Genomic DNA, 26864 nt, shown 5'->3' on the forward strand with positions numbered 1-26864 from the left:
AGTAAGTTAAAGAACTTACTGGTACACTGGAGTCCTGAGCAAGGATGTAGCCTCAACCGGAAAAGGCGTGGCCTCAGCCAGAAGAGGCGGGACCTTTAAATCAAGATTTAAAGGCCCTGGAGCTTTGACTGTGGCTAGGAGCCCCAGGGTCTTTAAATCACCCCTGGAGCTACCAGCTGCAGAGGTGGCTAAGAGCTCCGGGGCTCAGGGGCTATTTAAAGGGCCCAGGGCTCTGGCCGCCGCTACCGCAATAGAGCTCCGGGCTCTTTAAATCGCCAACAGAGCCCTGTTGCTGCTATGCCATGGCTCTGGCAGCCGGGCTCAGGCAGCGATTTAAAGGGCCCTGGGCTCCGGTGGTAATGGCAGCAGGGATCTGTTGGTGATAAAATGTTAAAGCGCCGCCCAAGCCCTGCTGCCAGAGCCCCAGGGTAGCGGTGTCAGGGCTCGAGTGGTGCTTTAAAGGTCTGGAGCCCCAGGCCCTTTAAATCACTGCTGGAGCCCTGCCACCGCTACCCCTGGGCTCCGGCAGTGGCTCAGGAGGTGTTTTCAAAGGCCCTGGGCTCCTTCCACTGCAGGGAGCCCCGGGCCCTTTAAATCACCAGCCTGGGGAAGCTGGTCGGTCCGGCACGGTGCACCAGCTCTTGCCAGTACGCTGTACCAGACCGTACCAGCTTACTTTCACCTCTGGGCAGAGGTCAACATTAGTCATTGCTTGATAGCCACCAGCCAGGGCTACTCTGACCACCACCTGAAGGTAGATAGAGATGGGAGGATATGTGTGTGTGTGTATGTGATGGGACTCTGCCAAAGGAAATCACTCGAACAATATAATTGACCTCACTCTGCCCCCAGGAAATTGATTTTGAAGACAGATTATAGAAATTTAGGCCTCTATGCACTGGTCTTGGCTCTGCAGATGAATATCAGCCTCTGTACCCATGCTATGTTTAAAATAGGCCAGCAGGAAGGGGGACTACTCTTATAGGGACAGCATGATTACCATAAAAGCCAGGGACTGATGACACCAGCTGGAGTTGAGCCAACCATTGTGTGGCCAGGTATTGCGGACACTTTTCCCCCTGTACAGCTATGACAGTTGAATACTTCAATACTTCTGCTGTTGCAGATCCTGGGCCCGCCCTGCCCCGCCCCCCCGACTCTGACCTCAAAAAGGCCTGATTGTCCAATGTGGGGTGTTCAAAGCTCCCAGAAAATGAGCCCTCTTTGAGAGGTCTTAAATTAAAGACAGAAATGGAGACACCTAAAATATCTAGTCATTTTTGGAAATTTGGACCTGCATCTATTTAGACTAGTGGTGAGCAACCTGCGGCCCACGGGCTGAATGCGGCCCATCAAGGTAATTCACTGGTGGGCCACGAGACAGTGTTTACATTGACTGTTCGCAGGCATGGCTGCCAGGAGCTCCTAGTGGCCGCAGTTCACTGTTCCCGGCCATAGGGAGCTGCGGGAAGTGGTGCAGGCTGCACGAACATGCTGGCTCCTGCTTCCTGCAGCTCCCATTGGCTTTGAACAGCGAAGCGTGGCCACTGGGAGCTGGGGGCAGCCGTGCCTCACACTGTCTCACAGCCTGCCAGTGGATTATCCTGACGGGCCACAGGTTGCCCACCACTGATTTAGACTCTCATTTTAATGGTTCTTCAGCCATTGTTCCTTCGTCTTGTGTTTGCACAGTATTTTGTATCCCGTGTTAGTAAGAGTGTGTGTGTGTGTGTGTGTGTGTGTGTGTGTGTGTGTGAGAGAGAGAGAGTTGATATGTGTGTAAGGGAAAAACATATAATAGTAAGCAAATGTTTCAAATAAGAGTGCCCCACTGAGAATAGCAAAGAGCAATTGCTTATTACAACTTTCATTTTATTTACAGTAAAGCTGGTTGAATTTTCTGGATGAAAAGTTTTCCTTTAAAAAATGAACATTTTCATTAAAAAAAGTTGACTTTTTCAGAATTTTTGTTTCTTAGGAGAGTCTTTGTTAGATTTGTTTCTAACAATTTTTTTCATTAATTGAAAACCGTATTTTTCATTAAATGAGTATTTTGTTAAATATAATTTTCAGTACTTGGTTTCAATAGCTATTTTTAATTTAAAAAAATCAAATGAACAATTTCATGAACATTTTTGAAAAATAAAAATGCATCTATTTTGAGTTCACAAAATGGAACAACTTTGAAAGTGAAAAACTTTTCATGATTTTTTCCCTGGTGTGACCAACTCTAGTTCAGGGTCACTTTGAGAATCATCCGCCCCACTAGAAAGTTAATATTTATTTCCAGCAACATAGACAGACAACGTAATATGGTTAGAGCTGATGATGCCTTCCAGGGAATGGGAAAGAGGAAAACCGGTGACATTGATATGAATGAATGGAAAATCGGACTAGGCAGGAGAATGCCACAAATGGATGGAGCCCCATCTCCTCAGGCTTGTGAACTGCTGGGGCAGGAGAAAGCAGATCCACTTGATATAGAACATGAACTGCAATTTCTTAGCTGGCCTATATGTTGGCTGATACCTGTGCATCAGGGGAGTCAGGACTTCGCATGTATCATGGGGGATGTAGTCCAGGCATTGAATCCACATGCAGTTTTGTCCACTGAGTCTGGCAATGCATATGGGAGATGCAGTCCTCCAGGGAGCACAAAGAAACAATAGAGGCCCAAACCAGAACTCTCATAAGTCAATGCACCCAATGATAAGGAAATGCAGTTTCAAGTTTTTGTTGAACTAGTTCAAAACAAAATATTCCAACCTTATTGAAATGAAGTGTTTTGAAAATTTTCCATTGAAAACGTTGCACTCAAACCATTCCCTCAAAACATTTCAGTTTTGATGAGACAGCGTTTTCTGATGGAAAATTATTCTGTTGAAAATTGTTCAACTAGCTATAGTTTTGAGTTTTATGTCAGCCCAAAGTATGATATACATTGAATGGTAGAATGCGTGCAGTCATGGACCCCTATTATCAACCCAAACTATGAATTATGCCCAAGGAACTGGAAGTGTTAATGTCTGCTGCATATCTACATGCTTTAGCTTGATTCTGAAGGCAAATCAACTATGCAAATATCATAGGCAAGGAGAGCTGTGATCCACAACTAAACTAATTACTCTGGTTTATTTACTTGAACAAAGCCAGATTGGGCATGTTAATTTGGCATTATTTAAGGAAATTTGATCTTTTCTTTTCTTTCTTTTCATATTAATCACATTTTTCCTAGGTTCTCCTTGTCATGTAGTTCTCAGTTCCCTTGTTCAGTTTATATCAGCATTGTTCAGCCAGTTGGCCTCAGGTCACTAAATTGTGGCCCTCCAAGGTGATTGCAGTAAGAAGCAAATGTGTATTTGATTGAAAATGTGTTCCCTAAGCTGCAACCTTGAATTTTAAAATAGAAGTGTTTGAATCAGCATTGTCACTAGGGGGCACTGCCTCCCACCATTCCCCTGCAGACCCAGAAGCTGTTCTGGTGTGAGCTCTGTGCAGCAGCTGTCAGCTGCTCAGCAGCTCCCCTGGTGATTGCCTGCTGCATCATAGGTGAGTAGCTCTAGCTGCTCCATTGCCTCTTATCTGCAAGGCTGTGAGAGCCCAAGGAAGAGTAGGACAGGAGCTCAACTGGCTCTGTCAGAGCCTAGGGGACTAGTGCCTAGCAAAGGATAGTTCCCCTTCCCTGCACACGTCCACCCACAACAGCCCAGGAGAGGTGTGCGTGTGTGTGAGGGGGAATAAGAGCAATTGAAAATCAACTACTGTTTAAAGCTTCCTGAATCTCTACCTTAGTGCAGGTTAGAGCAACCTGAGGCTACTTTGACTTGCGCCAGCTGACAGTGGTCCTTGAAGGATTATAGACTGGGTGGGGAAAGCTGTAACATAGCACTCTCTAGCCATTCCCCTTCCCTGCTCTTGACATGTCCCTGCATCAAGGGTAGTGCGATGGAGGTGTAGGAGCTGATTATAATGACTCTATATGCATGCTAGGGACCAGGGCCAACCCTAGACCAAATGGTGCCCCAGGTCAGGAACGTCTTTGCTGCCCCTACTCCATTTGTTAAACTTTTGAATACCTTACAACACCCCAAGCCCAGCACCCCCCAAGCCTAGCACCCCAAGCAATTGCTTGCCCCTAAATCCAGCCCTGGTAGGGTCTCCCTCACACCAGGGGCAACCTCCCTAAGGGGACTTATGTATGGTTTCCCCTCCCTGTATGCCACCTGAGCAAAACAAGACAAAGAATCTGCACCAAAGTATTCATTATGACCCCTTGACCTCTGTTGAACTCTTGGACTGAAGAAGTTGGAGACCACTGTGTCATAAATCAATGTTTCAGAACTGCAGGATTGTCTCACAAGATAGAACCGATACCACAGGAAGGGTGAGTACTGGGGGATGCATAAACAGATTTGTCCAATATCCTTCCTTGGCACATGCTATTGGTCACAGTTGCGATGCTTGTTAAAGGGGTGCAGTATGGCACTTGTTCTCCTCTGTGGTGACACCATGTCACAGTTTACATCCTGAATTGTCTCCAAGCAATAAAGACCCATGGACACAGAGTGAGAAAGTAAAGAGAGGATGAGTGAAGGGTTGTGAGTGAGATGGTAAATGAGAGTTATTTTGGAGGCTGGGGGGGTAAGGCTTCCATCTTGATATGGTGACATTGAAGAGCAGCTCTTGCCCACCATCTCCAGGGAGTTCTGGCATGAAAATTAAGTGAGTGTCTGGTCCAAGCACTGAACCCCTTCAGTTCTTTTTGCCTTGACCACTTCTTTCTGCTCTTCTCAAGGTTCATTCCTCAGTCCTCTGGCTTCCCATTTGTCCCTTGGGTGCTTATACAGCCTGTCATGGTATAATCCCCACTCTGAACCTTAGCGTCCAAAGGATTGGGTACCAGCATGAATTCCTCTAAGGTCAATTACCAGCTTAGTACTTGTAGCGCTGCCACCAACCAGGAATTCCAGTGCCTGGTACACTCTGGTCCCCACAAAACCTTGCCCGGGGACCCCCAAGATCCAGACCCTCTGGATCTTAACACAAGGAAAGTAAACCCTTTTCCTCACCGTTGCCTCTCCCAGGCTTCCCCTCCCTGGGTTACCCTGGAAGATCACTGTGTGATTCAAACTCCTTGAATCACAAAACAGAGAGGACAATTCACCTTCCTCCCTCCTTCTCTTTCCCCCTCCCAGACTCTTCCTGAGAGAAAGTAATCCTGGCACAGAGAGAAATCAGCCTCTCTCTCCCTCTTCCCTCCTTTCTCCCCACCAATTCCCTGGTGAATCCAGACCCAGTCCCCTGGGGTCTCACACCAGAATAAAAAAACAATCAGGTTCTTAAACAAGAAACTTTTAATTAAAGAGAGAAAAACAGTAAAAATGATCTTGTAAATTTAAGATGGAATAGGTACAGGGTTTTTCAGCTATAGACACTGGGAATACCCTCCCAGCCTAAGTATACAAGTACAAATTAAAATCCTTTCAGCAAAATACAAATTTGAACTCCTCCCAGCCAAATACACATTTGCAAATAAAGAAAACAAACATAAGCCTAACTCACCTTATCACCTAGTACTTACTATTTTGAATCTATAAGAACCTGTATCAGGGAGATTGGAGAGAAATCTGGTTGCACGTCTGGTCCCTCTGAGCCCCCAGAGTGAACAACCAAAACTAACAGCATGGCACAAAAACTTCCCTCCCTCAAGATTTGAAAGTATCCTGTCCTCTGATTGGTCCTCTGGTCAGGTGACAGCCTGGCTCACTGATCTTGTTAACCCTTTCCAGGCAAAGAGGTATGAAGCACTTCTGTTCTATTAACTCTTACTTATCTGTTTATGACACAGCCTTTCTGCTTTTCTCTCTCTTTCCAGTCAGATAAAGCCACTCCTCCACAGGATACTGTTCCTGTGACCAACACCAAGCTAACTCTTCCTGCTTAACTATATGCTCTGATGAGCCTGGATGCAAACACTCTCTCTAACTGGCAGGCCAAGCACATTTGGGGTGAGCAGGCCATTGCAAGGGAATTAACCCCTCCCCTGCTTGAACTAATGTGGGCCGTGCCCATCACAGGCGGCAATGTGCCAAGATGGTGAAGAAAGTCAGGGGAAATGAGTTTGATGGTAAAAATGGGCTGGAGACTAACAGGAGTTGGTAAAGGAGGTGGCTGGAGGGGCTGAGGTACACCCAGAACCAGAAGGCTTTTAAGAAACTGCAGAATCTCTGGCCGGCTTTTTATTTTCTGACACCTGATATGGAGCTGAAGTCATGAAATGGGATCCATCTTTTGATTGCTACCCACTTTTCTGTTTTGCTTTTACTTTTCTCTCCTCACCAGAGTTGATTGTGAAATGAACCATTACTTCACAGTAATTCATGTACCTCATCTTCCTCAGGAGAAGCCACTTGCTACAATGAACTTCAGCAAAGCTGCATCTCTCTTCTCATTATCCACTTCATGTTTTCACTGCACTCTCTTGCTCTTACTAACTCTAATTAGTTATTTGTTTCTCTTCTCAATTTATTTTACTCCTTTCTTCGTCTTTTAGCTGTGTCTGTGATTTTTCTGTCTTATGCTTTCTATTCTTTTCAGGGCTACCCAGAGGATTCAGGGGGCCTGGGGTCTTCAGCAGCGGAGGCCCCCGCCGCCAAAGACCCAGCACTTCGGCGGCGGGTCCTGGGGTGGAAGGACCCCCCGCCGCCGAATTGCCACCAAAGACCCGGAGTGGAAGAAGCTTCGGGGCCTCCAGAACGAGTGAAGGACCCCGCTCCAGGGGCCCCAAAAAACTCTCATGGGGGCCCCTGTGGGGCCTGGGGCAAATTGCCCCACTTGCCACCCCCCTCTGGGTGGCCCTGATTCCTTTTATCAATCTCAGTCCAACTCACCATTTAAACTGTCCTAACTGCTTTCTCCTTTTATCTGTTTCTCTCATGTACTCACTGCTTCATCTTGTCCCCTCTTAAAACCACCTTTTTCCAAAGTCTTTTTCTTTCTCCTATTTTGTCTGCATCTTTCTACTGGTTGTGAATGTGGCTGCCAATCATTCAGAAGGTGCTGTTCCTGCTTTCACACAGGGTTCTAGAAAAAGCTTTTCCTTCAGCACATTTAGCCCTATTTATGAGAGTTGGTTGAAATAAAAAATGTATGAAAAATTTCATAACGATCGAAGTTCTTTCTATTTTGCCTGCTCAAAATGGTTAATTGCTACATTTTTTGGCAATATTTTTAAATCAAAATTTTCTTTGGAAACATTATCAAAAGTATTGAAATAAAAAGTCACATTTTTTTTGCAAAAAACCAAAAAGCTCAATTTTTTGAAGACATTTTATTTTCAAAATAAGTCATTTTTACTACAAAAAACCCCCAAACCTCTTTGTTTAAGAAACAACCCCCTGCCCCCAAGACAGCTTTAATAGTTACAAGGAAAACTGAAGGAGTTAGTATGAAAATACTCATGTGTGCTTTTGACAACAGATGGTTGCAGCCTGGTTTGGGATTTCCCTCCTGAGAAACTTTTACATCTGTTACCAGCTCCTCCAGACAGGGGATACTGTGATGCCAATAGCCTGTTTGTAGCACTATCCCTGCCAGCCTATAGAGTACAACAGAGCTTCTGTAACTTTGTAGTTGCAACCAATGACATCAGATTACAGATGTTTGTGTGATGCAATGAAAAGGATTATGCATTATAGCACATGATTCCCATCTGTTGCATTCCATTGAGGAGTATCAGGTTACCAGTCTTTACTACAAGCAAATGTATGCCCTCAGGTTCAGACTTTGCTTCAGTAGCTTGGAAAAAACATCCAAATTGGTCCTGTGCTGTCATGGGCAGACTTGAGATACCAGGCACGTCCTCTGCATCAAGCCTGTGTGGGGTTTCAGTTTGTAGAGAAAGAATTTCAAACTCCAAACATATGCAAAAATAAATCACCTGATGTGACTTGGGTTATTGAATAGATTTCCAATGCATTCTGGTTTGTCCATATTTTGTTTTACTATATTTACTACCAGAAATAGTATAGCTTCTAAACTGAAGCTTACAGATACTACTTGGAGACCTAGACCCCTCTCTCAAGTCTAAACTTCTTCTATTGTTTGTTATTTATTGTTGTCTTTTGGAATGGGGAAACGTAAGAATTTACAGTAATATAAATGAAACCATTAGAGTTCTTTAGGGTTGAATCTATGGAGATTACTCTAACAACCTATATAATGGAATAGAGAATGATTGCCTTGCTATAGGGTTTTGACCTATCCTAATGAATTCTATGGTAGGAAAACAGGATGGCTCCAGAAAATCAGGTCACTATTTGTATTCTTCAATTTAAAAACGCTTTAAGGGCTGGATTCAGTGCTCGCTGTATTCAATGCGAGTCTTTACAGGTGAAAGGCCCCAAATGAAAGTAGTACCCGTGAATGCTGCCAGATCGTTAGCCCAGAGAGGGAAATTATCTGTATATCTGGACAACAGACTGCGCACAGACAGCCACAGTGTGAGCATTCCCCACATATTACATGCCCCGCCACTAATGTGCCTCAGACTTGAACTGTAAGGACTACGTAGCAGTAATTCATCCTCCATGCCCAATTATTCCTTGGCTACTCTGCTGAAAATGCCATAAGGTATCAAGAGCATCCATTAGTACCACCTGTCTTGTTGGTGTTTGTGTTAGGGACATCACTCCATCAAGAACTGGAAAGACACTAATAGATCACTGTTTCATTGCTAGATCAAAATTTGTTTCCCTTGGAATATGCTGATGTTTCATTTAAAAGAAAATAACCCCTCCAAACCCAAAAACCTAAAAAATGTTGTCTGATAACTTCTGAAACTAAAAAGAGTCAGTTTTCAGATGGAAAAATCAAAAATTTTCATGGAGGCAGATACTTTCCATGAAATTGTTCATGTATAGAATATCAGGGTTAGAAGGGACCTCAGGAGGTCATCCTAGTCTGACCTGTTACTCAAAGCAGGACTAATCCCCAGGCAGATTTTTGCCCCAGATCCCTAAATGGCCACCTCAAGGATTGAGCTCATAACCCTGAACCATTTAGCAGGCCAATGCTTAAACCACTAAGCTATCCCTCCCTGTAGTCGAAATACCAGTTTTCTACCGAAATTTTTTTTATCCTTATCACAAAAATGATTTACCTGACTCAGTTTTTTGGGAAAAAACAAATTTCATTTCATGTTGACTTAAAAGAATGTTTTTTGTTTTTTCTTGCTGAAACAAAATGAAAAAAAAAACATTTTGGGTTGAAAGAAATATTTTGTTTGACCTGAAATGAAACAGTTAGTATTTTTTACTCCCTTAAAAAAATCTGACTACATTTTGAAATGCAATATGATTTTGAAACAAAAAGCCAAAACATTTCATTGTGAAAATGTCAAAATGAAACATTTTGACTTTTTGGAATCCTTCCCCCAATTTTTTCCAGTTGTAGCATTTTGCTAAATTCAACCCAAATTCATGAATAGTTTCAGTCAACCTGAAACTGCATTTTTCAGTGAATAAATGATTTGTCCCCAAAATATCATGCAACTCTATTTGTAATATAAATTCTTTGGATTTTAAGGCTGTCTTGGTAGCTGGATCTTCTAGTCACTTCCTCCTAGGTAGCAAATGCCTAAACTGCAGCACAAAATGCAGCAAGGCAGGGTGAAAGAGGAAATGGCTGTTGCCTGAAAAGCTTTGCAGAAGCTTTGTTTGGAACATCAGACCTGCACAGTCAACCAGTCCTGGTTGTTGTGCAGTGATTCAGCTGGGTGGCTAGGAAGTGACATTTTACTACTGAGCAAATACATTTTTATTCATATTTGCATTTGAATGTTGCCCCTCAAGTCCAGAGCTGAGCATGACTTAGCATGGCTAGTTGTGTGGTCTAGTCCAGGGGAAAACACTTTCTATTTGTGGTTTGCCCATTCTAGGCATGTTAGTTCAACTCATTTTATACATAGATATTCATTTGAGGAGAAGGAAAAGTGTAAGTATGACCTGGGAGCTCTAATGATGTATAGTCAATGATGATTCATATATCACTTTTCATCTATATAATCTTCATCAAAGAAACCTAAAGCACTTTGACATAATTTCAAGCACCCTCTTGAACCTTGGCTAAGCAGTTAAGTAGCACTGTCCTCCTTTTACAAATGGGTCAATTGAGGCACATGTTAAGTAGCTCAATATTGCATTATGAATCTGTTACAGATCTGAGAACTGAATCCAGGAATCCCTACTCTGTGTCCTACTTTAATCATTAGTCTATAATTTCTCCCAAATTTCTGCCACTTGTGCAATTATAAAAGAATTACTGTATTATCTATGAGAGAGAAGGTGGGTGGGGTAATCTCTTTTATTGGACCAACTTCTGTTGGTGAGAGAGACAAGCTTTTGAGCCACACAGGGTTCTTCTTCAGGTCTCTTTCACCAACAGAAGTCCATCCAATAAAATATGTTACCTCACCCACCTTGTCTTTCTCATATCCTGGGAGTGACACGGGTACAACTACACTTCATATACATCTACACTACATGGTAAAACAGAAGTTCTACATAGGGAATGCAGTGGATTTGGGATGAAATGGTAAATAGAGTATTTCAGCTATAAAGAAGATTGCACAAACTTTGTCTTCTGTGCAGGAAGTGGAAAACTCGGTACACGTTTGGCCAACGGTTAATTCTATGCTTTATCTGTTTGAGCTCCTCTTGTCCCTAAGTATAGCTTCACTAAAATGCATAGTCTCACCATTTGGTAGTACCCCTTTATTAGAAAGTTTGATTGGAGTTTTTCTCTCAAGCAGTCTGATATATCTTTCCCTATGTACCCTTCCCGAATTTGACCATACTTCTTTTTTTTTTCAGAATGCAGCAGCAACAACAACAGCGCCGAATGTTCGCAGCCGCCCTCTTGGCGTTCATTTTCATTCTGGCAGCCATGGGCACTACTGAGGCTGGCAAAAAAGAGAAACCAGGTAAGGTACAATGTAATCAATTGTGCAGTAGACATAGGGGTGGGGGATAGCAGAGAGGGCCTAGGACCAGATCTTGCACTACTGAAGTCAATGATAGTTTTGCTATTGACTTCGGTGGGGGTAGGAACTTAGGATCAAGCTCCTAGTGTCTAAGCCCCAGATCCTCAAAGGTATTTAGGTGTCTAATGCCCACTAAAATCTATTTTGGAATTCAATGGGAATTAGATGCCTAAATTATTTGAGGATTTAGGCCAAAATGTCTTTACTGTATTTATCAGTATGTTTCACATACTTTTTTTTCCTCTGTATTTTACATATGGAAAGCATGGACTTGTTTCTCCCCTTCAACTAATTAAAAGAAAATAATTTGTTACATATGAGGGAGTTTCTTGACTACCATTTGCTTCTTCTCCCCGTTGGATAGGTGTGACATTCCATCCCATCTCAGAGTCCAAACCCGGCTGGCACAAACCCGAGTTACAGATCCATCCATGACTGAAAAAAATATTTGCCAACAGAACAAGACCTTAGTGATAGTTAGGGAGAAGATTCCCAGAATTATTCATTTCCTTTCAATTCAAAGATGGAAAAAAGAAAAAAAAAAGAATCTAACCTGGATTTGGTGCCAAGCCGGAATGGATTTTTGGATTTGCCTCTTATTTTATGTCGGCCTTTTCCTTGCTTCAGAATTTCTGTCACCTAGCCTGAGGACATATGTCCGTATTGTAAACCTGTGCACTGTTTGACAAAAGTGACAGACTGTGCTCATGAAAGAGCCAGTGTTAGGAGGGGATAATGCACATTGCTGTTAAGGTGCATTGGCAGAACTGTATAGATGGGTAGGTCTAGAATAGCAAGGAATTCCACAGCTCAAGACTGAGGTGTATTGCCAGGAATATCCATGAAGACACAAGATTTAGAAAGCAGGGATTATTGCAGATTAAGTCTGAAATCCATTGGCAATTTGTGAGTGTGAGATTGAGTCTGAAATTAACAGGGTGCTGCATATGAGGACTGAGGTACATTTCTGTAATGTGGGGGACCCAGAACTAAAATGAATCACTGCAAAGCTAGACTGAAGTACAGTGGGAGAACTATGTGTGTGGTTGGACTGGGACAGGGACCAGGTCTGGAAAAGCAGGGATGCTGCAGGTCAGGAATATAGTACATTGAGAGAGCTGTGTGTGGTGCCCAGAAATGGAATAACTGAACAGAATGGCATTAGGTTAAGGTACATTAGGAAGTCTATGTATTATATATTATTTCCTAGTACAGAATGGCTGGGGTGTTGCATGCCAAGACTGAACTTAATTCAATCTTTCTTTTCCCTGAGGTAGATTCCACTGATAGAAGAATGTCAAATGGTTTCAGTTTTGTTATGAAATTCAGGATAATCATTAACTTTTTGACACACAGAGTGGGGATTTGCTGCAGTGACATGTTTTCATTTAAATGGGAGTACAGAAATTAGTTTCTGTGAAAGCTGCCAGTTTCACAGCTGTGGAGACTGAAGTTCTCTTTTTAATCAAGGGACAGGTATAGCATGGCAGCACCAGTACAGCCTTCCTCAGCACTGCCCTGGACTCAAGCTCACTTGGGCTATTGGAGAGGTTCCCAGGAGGGTTGTGTGTGTGGTTCAGTCACCTTGCTCTTTTGTTGGACTCTCTGAATTATAGTGGCCACTCACACATTCCCAGAACACCAGATATTCTGGCACTTCTGGGAATGGAGTGGGCCCACCCCTGCCGATGTGACCCTGCCCACGCCGGCATGACCTTGCACACATGGTGTGTGTGCATGGTAATTCTGGAAGGGGCAGAGTGGCACACGATTCAAAATGGCATCCTCTGTCTGATCCTGGATAAAATCATGTCTGGTTTTGTCTCGGCACTGGATGAGGGACAACTTGGACAAGCCACACATAAAGAGGACTGTCTGGTTTAAAACCGCATGAGTGCCTTACCTACTCTGACTATACTAACAACAGTGATCCCGCCTATGTGACATGGAAACCCATCCATTAGGAATTGGATTAAGACTTTGTTTCACCTAGAACCTGACAAACACACATCTGGTGTGACTGCTTTCAATCAGCAGTGACCCAGTCCTTATTTTAAATAGAGACAGTCCTGAGCTGGAAAACCCAGACCTAGATTTCAAACCTGGATGTTTCCAACTCTTATGCTTTTTATCACGAGAGTCATGATTTTTGACATTTTTCTTTAAGCTACACAGCCGTGAGACCTGTGAATATTTCAGTATCTGAGTTTTCATTTCAAAACAGATTGTGGGTATGGCGAAATACTGGAAAATATGAACCATAAAAGTGCAAAAACTGGAAGGCAAATAAAAGAGCTCAAATGTATTATTTAAAACATGATATTTTGAGGCCTGACTTATGATTTTTTTAATACTTGGAGTTGGCAGTTAGGCTAATCTCTCTAGGCAGACTAAGATCATGCAGCATGAAATGAAGTCCAGTTTCTTACCAGCACTCTTGTGCACTGGATCTTTAGAACACCTGTGTTTGGAGATGTTTGGATATGTTTTTGGCCATTATAAAAGTAGGAGGGTAGCCATCAGTAATGAAATTTGTATCCATGTTCAGATATACTGACACATCCTTCCCCTGCTAGCTTACGTCTCTGCCTCCAAAATTCAGAGTGTGTTCTGACATGAAGTATAGTATCAGAGGGGTAGCCGTGTTAGTCTGGATCTGTAAAAGCAGCAAAGAATCCTGTGGCACCTTATAGACTAACAGACCGTTAGTCTATAAGGTGCCACAGGATTCCTTGCTGTTTTGACATGAAGTATAGTTTACAACAAAGATAAAAGGCCTGTACACCATTACCTGTCCTTTGATTGTGGATGAACATTTTTCACAAATCGCTCAGTCCTTATCCACAAAGGAAGCCTGTACAACACCTTCAAAAGTTGAGCCTGGGAGCTTACATTCATAGCTTGTTAGATACTAAAAATCATGGACTAAATAGAGATGCTGGATTTATGACCTTTTATAACAATCTATAATCTACTAAATCCCACTCTCCCCAGCTTGTTTTTTTTTTTTAATTTTTTATTTATTGCCTCTTATTTCCCACCTCTGACCGGGGAGGTGTTAACTGGCCATTTCATCCTGAATGGTTCTTTTAAATACACTGCTACCCTGATATAACACGAATTCAGATATAACACAGTAAAGCAGCGCTCGGGGGGGGCGAGGCTGCTGCGCTTCGGCGGATCAAAGCAAGTTCAATATAATGCAGTTTCACCTATAACGCGGTAAGATTTTTTGGTTCCCAATCTGCTCCACCTTGTATTTAGCTGTGCCATTGAGTACATTTCCCAGACCTGAAGAAGAGCTCTGTGTAAACTGGAAAACTTGTATCTCTCACTAACAGAAGTTGGTCCAATAAAAGATATTACCTCACCCACATTGTCACTCTAATATCTTGGAACCAGCATGGCTACAACAACACTGAATACACCAAATCCCCCTTGAAACACCATATTAATGCATACGCTCCTGGCCCATGTGGTACTTGGTATTTAATCTGAAAATGTTGATGTGCCACCAGCAGGGGGCAGAACGTCCTCTTTTGTGAGTGTGTGTATGTACCTAGATCAGTGATCACTGATAGCTTCTAGAACAGAGGTTCTCAAACTGGGGGTTGGGTCCCCTCAGGGGGTCATGAGGTTGCTACATAGAGGGTCATGAGCCATCAGCTTCCACCCCAAACCCTGCTTTGCATCCAGTATTTTTAATGGTGTTAAATATATTAAAAATGTTTTTAATTTATAAGGGGGGAGGTCGCACTTAAAGGCTTGCTATGTGAAAGGGGTTACCAATACAGAAGTTTGAGAACCACTGTTCTAGAAGACTCCCTTTTCTGAAGAGGTGAATCCTGCCTGCAATGACTCAGAGGCATCACACTCACTGGGAAATTTCTGGCCTCAGTAATCCACCCTGGTCTGGAGTCACTTCAAAGTCAGCCTCTAGAAAGGCAGTCAACCTACAGCCTGCAGCACCTTGTAAGGAGAACTTTAGTTTTGATCGATTTAAGGCAGTTATGTTATGAGAGTCTCTTGTTTACAATTGTGATTGTTCAGAATGCCTTTTTTTGTTTTTTTGGCTGAGTACTGACCACTTTTCTTGGTTTGATTTGGTTTCCTTGGCTCCATCCAGAGAAGAAAGTAAAGAAGTCTGACTGTGGGGAGTGGCAGTGGAGTGTGTGTGTACCCACCAGTGGAGACTGTGGCCTAGGGACCCGCGAGGGCACTCGCACTGGAGCCGAGTGCAAGCAAACTATGAAGACCCAAAGGTGTAAGATCCCCTGCAACTGGAAGAAGCAGTTTGGAGGTAAGGGTTGCCCTGTCTTGAGTACTGGGAAGTGACCCTTTGTGTGTGCTCAGCCTGGGCCGAGTGCTGGTGTGCATGCTCTGCCTTTCTCTACAGTGCTTCATGTTGAGTAAGACTAGAGCTGATTGGAAATTTTTCACTAACTTTTTTTTAAATGAAAAAATGGCTTTTTAAAAGGAAATATGTGTGATTTATTTTATTCTATTTTATTTGTGTTGAGTTTTGGGGATTGGACAAAGGAGGGGGGGATCATTTCATCACTAGCTCTGATTACAGCCCATTCAGGAAGTGTTGCACTAGGGTGACCAGATGTCCAAATAAAATCAGGACCATCCTGATATTTAGGTGTTTGTCCTGCTTCCCGACTGATCTTTTGCCAGGATGCAATTTGTCCTGATATTTCATTCCGCCAGCAGCACTCGCCTTTTTTGTTTTTTTTTTTCCCCTCACTGCTCCGCTGGCAGCACTCACTTTTTAAATTTTTTATTTTTAATTTTTTCCCTTGCTGCTCCACCAGCAGCACTTGGCTTCCCCCTCACCAACTGCTCTGCCAGCAGCACTCACCCTCCCCATCTGTCCCGATATTTTCTCCCTCTCATCTGGTCACCCTATGCTGCACTGAGATATACTCTGTAGGAGAAGGCAGATTTTACAGGCTTTCAAGGACAGGGCTTGAGTCACCTTGGGTTTAGGCCAGCAGAAGGCAGGATATTCACAGTAGAAGGTAGAACTGAGCAAATAACTGATTTTTCGATGTGGTGGCCAAGCTGAAGAATCTGGAAAAAAAATTAGTTAGTTTTGAACTGGAACTGATTTTTTTATATTTGCCAAAATGAAAAACTTTTTTTTAAAAAAAAGGTTGTTCGGATCAATTCAAATCAACATTTCAAAACAAAATGGTTTGTTTCAAAAATGTCAAAACTAACCATTTTTAACTTTTTTAACATTTTTTCCCTCATTCTTTGAGTTTGACTGAAACTATTTGCCAGATTTGTCTCTAATTCATAAATGGTTTTGGTCACTCTGAAAATGCATTTTTCTGAGAATTTTCTATTTGAATAATAATTATTATTAATAATTAATAATTAATACATTAATATTCACCCAGCTGTACTAGAGGGATCCTTTTGGCAGGACATCCACCCAGCCAACAAAGCCCCCAGAGGCCTGGCAGCGTATTATAATTGCTCTCTATTGCCTTTCCACAGTTGTGAATACCGTCCCTCCCTCTGCATGGCTACTGCAGCCTTCACACTGGAACATGATATAAAATTTGCAGCCTCTCGCACTAGTGGCTGAGACTAGTTGGGGAGTGGATAAAGGCCATAGCATTTAATCCATGAAAGACTAAGATTTTCCTTCCATCCTGGACAAGCTATGTAACCAGGCTTCAGGTATATAGTTGCCCTTGTAGACTCAGCTTTTCTCTACTAAACAGCTTGGATGCTTGAATTGATTATGGCACTACAATGAATGCTGCAGGCAGTCAGTGCAGAGTTTCTGGATTTGGCAGGTCAAGTGCTGCACCTAGGCACTTGCAATTTTTCTAGCCCTATTTTGCAAACTCAAGAGGTTTGGATAGTTCATTTTCAGAAAAAAACCATACAAATGTTTGGATACACATCTGAACTGGATAGTACCCTCTAAACTTTTTGCTCCAACTCTTCACTAGTGAGAACTATTCTGTGGAAAAAATCTTGTTAGTTAACTTGTAATCAGCTGGCTGGCCACCTCTGCAGTGATAGAGCCATAAAACTTTATACAGTGAGTCATGGGGTACGTCTACACTACGGGATTATTCCGATTTTACATAAACTGGTTTTGTAAAACAGATTGTAAAAAGTCGAGTGCACGCGGCCACACTAAGCACATTAATTCGATGGTGTGCATCCATAGTCCGAGGCTAGCTTCGATTTCTGGAGCGTTGCACTGTGGGTAGCTATCCTGTAGCTATCCCATAGTTCCCGCAGTCTCCCCCGCCCCTTGGAATTCTGGGTTGAGAGACCAGTGCCTGATGGGGCAAAAATCAATGTCGTGGGTGGTTCTGGGTACAGCCTCACCCTTCCCTTCCTGAAAGCAGCAGACAACCATTTCGCGCCTTTTTTCCTGGGTGAACTGTGCAAACGCCTTAGCACAGCAAGCATGGACCCTGCTCAGATCAATACCGCAATCGTGGACGTTGTAAACACCTCGCGCATTCTCATGCAGTCTATGCTGAACCGGGACCTGCAAAGCCAGGCGAGGAGGAGGCGGCGGCTACGGCAGCGTGACGACGAGAGTAATGAGGACATGGACATAGAATTATCTCAAACTGCAGGCCCCTGTGCTTTGGAGATCCTGCTGGTAATGGGGCAGGTTCTAGCCATTGAACGCCAATTTTGGGACCGGGAAACAAGCACAGACTGGTGGGAGCGCATAGTTTTGCGAGTTTGGGACGATTCCCAGTGGCTGCGAAACTTTCGCATGCGTAAGAGCATTTTCATGGAACTTTGTGACTTGCTTTCCCTTTCCCTGAAACGCCATAATACCAAGATGAGAGCAGCCCTCACAGTGGAGAAGCGAGGGCAATAGCCCTCTGGAAGCTTGCGACGCCAGACAGCTACCGGTCAGTTGGGAATCAATTTGGAGTGGGAAAATCTACTGTGTGATGCAAGTAGCCAAAGCAATCATTAAGCTGCTGCTACGAAAGGTTGTGACTCTGGGAAACATGCAGGTCATAGTGGATGGCTTTGCTGCAATGGGATTCCCTAACTGGAGGGGGGCGCGATAGATGGAACCCATATCCCTATCTTGGCACCGGAGCACCAGGGCATCCAGTACATAAACTGCAAGGGCTGCTTTTCAATGGTGCTGCAAGCACTGGTGGATCACAAGGGACGTTTCACCAACATCCACATGGGATAGCCAGGAAGGGTTCATGATGCTCGCGTCTTCAGAAGCACTGCTCTGTTTAAACTGCTGCAGCAAGGGAATTACTTCTCAGACCAGAAAATAACAGTTGGGGATGTTGAAATGCCTATAGTTATCCTGGGTGACCCAGCCTACCTCTTGGTGCCATGGCTCATGTAGCCATACACGGGCAGCCTGGACAGTGGTCAGGAGCTGTTCAACTACAGGCTGAGCAAGTGCAGGATGGTGGTAGAATGTGCATTTGGCCGTTTAAAGACGCGCTGGCGCACATTACTGACTCGCTCAGACCTCAGTCAAATGTCCCCTTTGTTATTGCTGATTGCTGTGTGCTCCACAATCTCTGTGAGAGTAAGGGGGAGACCTTTATGATGGGGTGGGAGGCTGAGGCAAATCACCTGGCCGCTGATTACACGCAGCCAAACACCAGGGCGATTAGAAGAGCACACTACGAAGCAGTGCGCATCAGAGAAGCTTTGAAAACGAGTTTAATCACGGGCCAGGGTACGGTGTGACTGCTGTGTTTGTTTCCCCTTCATGACCCCCCCCCCTTATTAACTCCTTCACTGTAAGCAACCAACCCTCCCCCTTCGATTACAGCTTGCTTAAGGAAATAAAGTCACTATCGTTTAAAAATCATGTATTCATTATTAAAAAGTAATTATAAAAAGAGGCAGAGAACTGACAAGGTATCCCAGGTGTGGTTTGGGAGGAGGATAGGAGGGAAGGAAAAGGCCATTAAACACATTTCAATGTAATAACAGCCTTTTGGTTGGACTGTCTACGGGGGTGGAGTGGGCAGGTGCACGAAGCCTTCCCCCAAGCATTCTTACACGTCTGGGTGAGGAAGATATGGAACATGGTGAGGGGTGACGGTGGTTACACAGGGGCTGCAGTGGCACTCTGTGACCCCGCTGCTCTTCCTGAAGCTCCACCAGATGTTGGAGGATATCAGTTTGATCATGCAGCAGCTCCAGCGTTGCATCCCGCCACCGCTGATCTTCCTGCCTACACCTCTGATCTTCCTGCCACCACCTCTCATCTCGAGTGTCTCTCCTATCCTCACGTTTGTCCCTCCTGTCCTCACGTTCACTGGCATCTTTCCTGTACTTTGATACCACGTCCTTCCACTCATTCAGATGAGCTCTTTCATTGCGGGTTACTTCCATGATTTCCGAGAACATTTCGTCTCGCGTCTTCTTTTTCCTCCGCCTTATCTGAGATAGCCTTCGGGATGGAGTAGGGAGACTTGAAAAATGTGCAGCTGCATGAAGGAGGGAAAAAAGGGAGAGAAGTATTTAAAAAGATACATTTTACAGAACGATTATACTCTTTCGCAGTGAACAACACTATTCACCTTACATAGCACATGTGATTTCACTACAAGGTCGCATTTTGCATCTTAATATTGAGTGCCTGCGGCTCTGGTGTTATAGATCTCACAGACGCAGGTCCGGGCATCAGAATTCAGCTTGCATGCGGCCATGGTAAGCCATTGTCTTTCGGCTTCTCCAGCCTTCAGATACACAGTGCCCTCTGATGCTTCTTTCCTGTTAACATGCAGCAGCAGAAGCCAACCCCCCCCCATCCAATTCTAGGATGATTGCATTACCCCTCCCCCCACCGCATGGCTGGTATCATGGAAGATCACTGCTAATCACCCCCCTTTCCCTCCTTACCGCGTGGCTGGTAGCTGGGAAGATTCCTGCTAGCCAAACACAAAAAAGCTCAGTGCTATCCTTCCTCCCCTCCCCCCGCTTGGCTACGTGCAAGGAAGGATTTCTTTTAAGCAACAGCCCAGTATGAAAATGGCCATCTCTGTCCCCTTAATTAAATTCCTGAATTTCAGCCAGGGTACCATGAATGATATCACTCTCCTGAGGATAACAGAGCGAGATAAAGAATGGATGTTTCTTGAATGCCAGCAATCACCGGGACCATACGCAGCTATGCTTTGTCATGCAGTGATACCCGATTACTTGCTACATGCATGGCGTGGTAAAGTGTCCTACCATGGTGGATGGAACAAGGCTGCCCTGCCAGAAACCTTCTGCAAAGGCTTTTGGAGTACCTCCAGGAGCGCTTCATGGAGATGTCCCTGGAGGATTTCCGCTCCATCGCCCAGACATGTTAACAAACTTTTCCAGTAACTTTACTGGCCAAGAATGCATCCCAAGCCCTAATGGCAAATCAATCATTAAAAAACGCTTGCTTTTAAACCATGTTTTGTATTTACAAAGGTACACTCACCAGAGGTCGCTTCCATGGCTTCACTGTCTGGGCTAGTGGCTTGGGATGGCTGGGAGGGTAATTCCGTCTGGGTTACAAAAAACTCCTGGCTGTTGGGGCTAACGGAGTGCTGTGTGCTCGCTGCAAGGTCGTCCTCCTCTTCCTCCTCCTCCTCCTCATCTTCTCCGTCCTCAGAATCCTCAGCCATGGTTGAGATTACAACCCCCACCTTGGAATCCACGGACAGGGGTGGAGTAGTGGTGGTGCAACCCCCTAAAATTGCATGCAGCTCAGCGTAGAAGCGGCATGTTTTCGGCCCTGACCCGGACCTTCTGTTTGCTGCTTTGGTTTTCTGGTAGGCTTGTCTGAGCTCCTTAACTTTCACTCTGCACTGCACTGAGTCCCTGGTGTGGCCTTTTTCCATCATAGCCTTGGAAATTTTTTCAAATATTTTTTCATCTTGTCTTTTGGAACGGAGTTCTGTTAGCACTGAATCCTCTCCCCATATAGCAATCAGATCCAGTACCTCCCGTGCGGTCCATGCTGGAGCTCTTTTTCGATTCTCAGGAGACTGCATTGCTACCTGTGCTGATGAGCTCTGTGTGTTCACCTGTGCTGATCAGAGCTCCACGCTGGCCAAATAGGAAATGAAATTCAAAAGTTCGTGGGGCTTTTCCTGTATACCTGGCCAGTGCATCCGAGTTCAGATTGCTGTCCAGAGCGGTCACAGTGGTGCACTGTGGGATACCGCCCGGAGGCCACTACCGTCGATTTGCAGTCACACTAACCCTAATCCGATATGGTAATACCGATTTTAGCGCTACTCCTCTCGTCGGGAAGGAGTACAGAAACTGATGTAAAGAGCCCTTTATATCGATATAAAGGGCCTCGTTGTGTGGACGGGTGCGGCATTAAATCGGTTTAACGCTGCTAAAATCGGTTTAAACGCGTAGTGTAGACCAGGCCATGGATAAACAGTGGCATAATCTTTTGGCTTAATATATTTTAATTTCTTGATGAGAAAAAATGGATATTAAAGGGTCTGATTCTCCTTAACCTCACACCTTGTGTAGTCATTTATACCTGTGCAAGAGGGAATGTCGTGATCATATCGTCCAGGAATGGGCAACCTTTGGCACGCAGCTCATCAGGGAAATCCACTGGTGGGCCAGGATGGTTTGTTTACCTACAAGGTCCTCAGGTTCAGCCGAATGCAGCTCCCACTGGCCGTGGTTCACTGTTCCAGGCCGATGGGGACTGCGGAAAGCGGCGGCTAGGATATCCCTCGGCCAGCATCGCTTCCTGCAGCCCCATTGTCCTGGAACAGCAAACTGCGGCCAGTGGGAGCTGCGATCGGCCGAACCTGCAGACACTGCAAGTAAACAAACCATCCCGGCCCACCAGCAGATTTCCTTGACGGGCTGCGTGCCAAAGGCTGCCGATCCCTGATGTAGTCTGACTTCCTGCACATCACAGACCACAGAACCTTACCCACCCTCCCCTGTAATAGACTCATATCTTCTGGCTGAGTTACTGAAGTCCTCAAATCATGATTTAAAGACTTCAGCTTACAGAGATTCCACCATTTACACTAGTTTAAACCTGCAAGTGACCCGTGGCCCATACTACAGAGGAAGGCAGAAAAAAACTCCAAACAGGTTCTCTTGCAATCTGAGGAAAATTCCTTTCTGAACCCAAATATGGTAGTTGGCAGAACCCTAAGCATGTCAGCAAGAACCACCAGCCAGACACTGGGAAATAATTCTCTGTGGTAATTCTCAGCCCTCCATATCTAGTTCCCCATCTACAGCCATTGGGGATTTTTGCTACTAGCAGTCACAGATGGGCCACATGCCATGGTGGGCAGTCTCCTCATACCATCCTCTCCATAAACTTATCAAGCTCAGTCTTGAAACAAGTTAGGTTTTGCTCCCTCTCCTCCTCTTGGAAAGTTGTTCCAGAACTTCTCTCTGATGGTTAGAAACCTTCATCTAATTTCATGCCTAAACTTGTACTTTGCACTGGATGGAGTTGTAAACCTGTGCATGGCTCCAGGTATGATATATCTCTTAGAACACTTTGTTGTTCAATTCTCACTCATGGTCAATGCTGAATGTCTGCTGAAGGAACCTGCCACCGTGTTCTGTAGTCCAAGCAGATAAACCACTGAGATCTGTATGTTATGTGATATGCATCAGTACCATAGTTTCATGGCTTCAGCACATAAGGATCAGGATCTTGCTCCTCCTTGCGGATTGATGTAATACATTGTTGCTCTGTTATCCAGAATTATTTTGATTGAGTGGTTCTGTTACCCACACAAAATTCTCTGTTACTCACACACTCTAGGGCACCCACCTTTACCCGGTTCCTAGGGCTCAAGGCGTAACCCTCTTAATTTAGGCACCCCCACCCTTTTCCAGTTCCTAGGGCTCCAGATAAAAAGCACTAACTTATCCCTCAAAGGGCCCTAGGCTCTACTCCTCCATGGGCTCCAGGCAAATACCCTACTATTCTGGTTTGCTAGTTTTCATACCCCATTTGTAAATGATGCTGCAAGATGGTGGAGAATCAGGCCTTTCGAATCTGGAAGATGTTTTCCACTAAATTGTCTCTCTTTTGTAGTTTCAGTATTAAAATGTAGTTTCCTTTTTATAACATTAATCCTGTACCCATGCAAGAGCAAGATAATTATACTTTTAAATTGGGTCATATTTGGGGGCAAAATTACCTCCCAAAATGTCCCTTGAATTTTTGCTGCCCCCCACACCTCGTTTCTTTGGGTATGTGATCCACCTGCCTGAAATCACTGGCAGTATGTGCCCACCTGGTTAGATTTGGGTAACGTTTTATTCATGCTCCATGATTCTTTTTAAAAAATTCTTTGTATTCCCACACTCTTTGCAGCGGAGTGTAAATACCAGTTCCAGGCCTGGGGAGAATGCGATCTGAATACCGCCTTGAAGACTCGAACTGGGAACCTGAAGAGAGCCCTTCACAATGCTGACTGTCAGAAAATTGTCACCATCTCAAAGCCCTGTGGGAAGCTTACCAAACCCAAACCTCAAGGTACAACCCATTTGCTGCCAGTAATGTGCTACCCCATTTAAATCCAGTCGCTGCTGGAATCCAAATGCCTTAATGGGAAGTCAAGAGTAGAAGAAGGATTGTCATTTCTTGTCCCTTCCCAGCCACAACACTGCTTCTGCATCTGATCTCCCAGCCAGGAGTATGCATCCAAGCCATGAAGCCCTGGGGCCTTAACAGATAGAATCCCTGACTGAACCCCACTGAAAATGTACTGCTACCAGTTTGTTTTAACTATGGGTGTTTATGCTCTCATGGCTTCAGGGTACAGGAGCTCTTGCCACAACCCCTACTGATGAGCATACACCAATAGCAGGAAGAGAAAATGTTTCTAACAATACAAATAACTTTTTCATATCTCCTTTTTGTTAGACTTTTAACTGCCTGCTGACAAGCCTAGGCTTTCCCTTGGGATGGGAATAGCTTAAGGAATATTGTTCACACAAGTCATGGGGAGAAGAGGTTATTCTCCCTGCTGCTCAGTGTGTCTAGAATACCATTGCAAAATCAATGAATGTTCTGTGCGGTTTGGATCATGTGGTCTCAAGTCTAAGAGAAGTGTTTGGTAATGCAGGGATGGCAGGAAGAAGGGGGCTGTGTGTTGTCTCTTGCTGCAATTAACAATGCAATTCTCAGTTTGCAGACAGCCATATGTCCCACTAATTCATCCTGTTTCCATGTGTCACAGATTCCCTTGGTCAATATCAGGCAAACTTGTTTTCTTTTCTAATCACTAGGGCTTCTTAATGAACTCTTCTGCAGCAGCAGCAGGTACAAGATAATTTATAGTGGGCGCTTAGACTGCATAAAGTACCACGTGGTCTCAGACAATATGCCTCATGTAGATCACATAGGGCACATCACATGGCCATTTTTTTGCTGGAACAGATGGTACTTTTACTTAAAAAAGAGCTGAGGTTAAGCAGATTCCAGAGTTTCTTATTGCTTTCTTTCTCTGAATAAATATTAAAAAAAAAACGGTGTATGCTTAAAAGTGACAGGTGTCCCTTATATTAACAACGTCATTGGATCACAAGTGGTCCATAGAGTACTTGCTAATGGTCTGCTCCTTATGTATCAGATTATACATACTTCCTTAACTAAATATTTTGTCTGTTTGTGTGTGTGAGAGTCAGAGAGCTTTATAATCAGTAGAGCTGTAACTAATAGCTGTAGCCTTGTGCATAATTTACAGAATTATCAGATGAGTTATGATTCTAGAATCTGTTTTGATGATGATGTCTGAAGGCCTAAACTGGATTTTCAGAGACTAGCTGAGTTTGCTGCATTTGGGAGGTTATTGGAATAAACTTCATCCTACACTACCAGAAGGCCTCTGCCATCCCTGTCCCCACTAGTCTGTTGCTCTGTTCTGCTTTGCTAAGTCAGCTTTACTAAGTCAGTATTTTCTGTCAATGACTTGAAGGGGGCAGAGCGAGACAAGCAGAACCGTGGTGGAGGAACGCTTTGAGGGAGAGATGCAGGCAGATGATGGAAAAGCAGCCTTTAAGCTTCATTTAAAAAAAAAAAAAGAAAGAAAGCTTTGTTGGGATTATTGTAGCAGCCTTTGTTAAACTGGAACTGGCGTTCCTGAATCAGGATACTGAGTCACTCTAACAATGAATGGAGCTACATGAACAGAGAGAGGTCATGTAAGTTTGGACTACTCCACACACAAAGGTTTTTGGGAGCTGAAATGCTGGTTACAGCAAGCCTGGCTGTGCTGCTGTCATAAACAGATAGCTAAGGGTTAATGTCTCTTTCACCTATAAAGGGTTAACAAACAGTGACCTGCAAACACCTGACCAGAGGACCAATCAGGAGACAAGATACTTTCAAATCTCGTGGAGGGAAGCCTTTGTTGTAGGTTTTGGGTTTGGCTTTGTTCTCTCTGGGTCCTGGATAGGGCTAGAGGTGCAACCAGGTTTCTGCCAATCTCCCTGCTACAGTCTTTTATCTATTCAGAATTGTGAGTAAGAAAAGGCGGTCATAGTCTTTTAATTTGTTTTTGTTTTTTTCATTTACATATGTGTACTTGCTGGAAGTAGCTTAAATTGTGTTTCTGCTGGAGAAAGTTTCTTTCTATTGTTTATAAGTTGAAAGACCCTGTAACTGTTTACCATCTAAAGTGCAGAGATAAACCTTTTACTATTTTCTTTCTTTTTTGTATTAAAAGTTTTGCTTTTTAAGACCTGTTGGTTTTTTTTTTCTCCTAGTTAAGCTTCAAGGGAATTGTGTCTGTACTCACCAGGAAATTGGTGGGGCGAAGGGAAGGATAAATTTTCTTTTTGTGTTATATTCACGTAGCTTGTATTGCCTCTGGGTGAGGGGGAAGGTAACACTCCTCTCGGTGTGGTGATTCAAGAAGTTGAATCAGGCGATCTCCTTGTGTTCCCAGGGTGGGAAGGAGCTGGGAGAAAGAAGAGAGGGGGAAGGGAATGGTTTACTCCCCTTTGTTGTGAGACTCAGGGAATCTGGGTCTTGGGGTCCCCAGGGAAGGTTTTGGGGGGACCAGAGGGTATCAGGCCCTGGAAAATTCCTGATTGGTGGCAGCATATCAGACCTAAGCTGGTAATTAAGCTTAGGGGAATTCATGCTAGTACCCACATTTTGGACGCTAAGGTCCAGATTTGGGAATTATACTACGACAGCTGCATAACTTAATCCCAAGACACTACTCATGTGTTTTGAGACAATGCAAATGAAAAATGGGTGTAAATGCAGGTCTTTGCAGTTAAAAAGTATAGTAACTGAGAGGATAATTTATACTCTCAGATCTCCACTGGAGATCATTATGGCACATTCTTGCACTCCACTCCCATGCTCAGCTTCCATAGGCATAGGCAGGAGTTCTGTGTGGGTGTCAAGTGTAGAATACAATGAAGAAACTCAAGGTGGACAAGAAATCCACATAGTTGATCTAAGAGCAGAATTCTCGTGTGTGTGTATGAATTACAGGAACTCCATGTTTCTTGAATTGTAAATGGGGGATGGGTAGGGTGAGAAATTAGAATGTATTTCAGGAGGACATAAAAATCTAGGTGGAATTTTTTTAACTGACCCAAAAAATCTTGGCTGCTGAAATACTGAATGGGGCGAGACTGTATTTTTGTTTTAGAAAGTGACTACATTCTTCATGAGAAAGGGAATTGTAAGAGGGATTTCAGTGCCTACCTACAATGGACTCTGGAACTAGATGGAGGCAAAACTAAACTGCACTTTGACTCCAGTTAGACTAGGACCCTGTTTAATTTGTTAGGAGGAGAGAAACATGTTGTTTTAGGGCAGAATAGTGGATGG

At 44.0% G+C, this 26864-nt stretch overlaps 2 protein-coding genes across 6 annotated transcripts in view; one reads left to right on the forward strand and one right to left on the reverse strand.

Annotated features, from left to right (window-relative positions):
• The window catches only part of PTN (pleiotrophin), a 119963-nt gene that overhangs the window by 71989 nt on the left and 21110 nt on the right, over positions 1-26864 (forward strand). For all 4 annotated transcript variants that reach the window (XM_050918900.1, XM_050918908.1, XM_050918915.1 and 1 more), the window contains exons 2-4: positions 10872-10981; positions 15168-15341; positions 23385-23546. In XM_050918900.1, the coding sequence (XP_050774857.1) occupies positions 10872-10981; positions 15168-15341; positions 23385-23546 (446 nt within the window). The remainder of the gene's footprint in view (positions 1-10871; positions 10982-15167; positions 15342-23384; positions 23547-26864) is intronic.
• The window catches only part of LOC127031930 (troponin T, cardiac muscle-like), a 192403-nt gene continuing 184369 nt past the window's right edge, over positions 18831-26864 (reverse strand). Inside the window, exons 1-2 of one of the 2 annotated variants that reach the window (XM_050918961.1) lie at positions 20499-20708; positions 18831-19512 (exon numbers count right to left, since the gene is read on the reverse strand). In XM_050918961.1, coding sequence (XP_050774918.1) covers positions 18998-19512; positions 20499-20685 — 702 coding nt within the window. In that variant the 5' untranslated portion in view covers positions 20686-20708 and the 3' untranslated portion in view covers positions 18831-18997. Of the gene's footprint in view, positions 19513-20498; positions 20709-26864 lie in introns of those variants that run through there. The other variant, XM_050918970.1, reaches the window with a different exon arrangement.

This window comes from Gopherus flavomarginatus, chromosome 1 (assembly GCF_025201925.1).
Source record: "Gopherus flavomarginatus isolate rGopFla2 chromosome 1, rGopFla2.mat.asm, whole genome shotgun sequence".
Taxonomy (NCBI): Eukaryota; Metazoa; Chordata; order Testudines; family Testudinidae; genus Gopherus; species Gopherus flavomarginatus.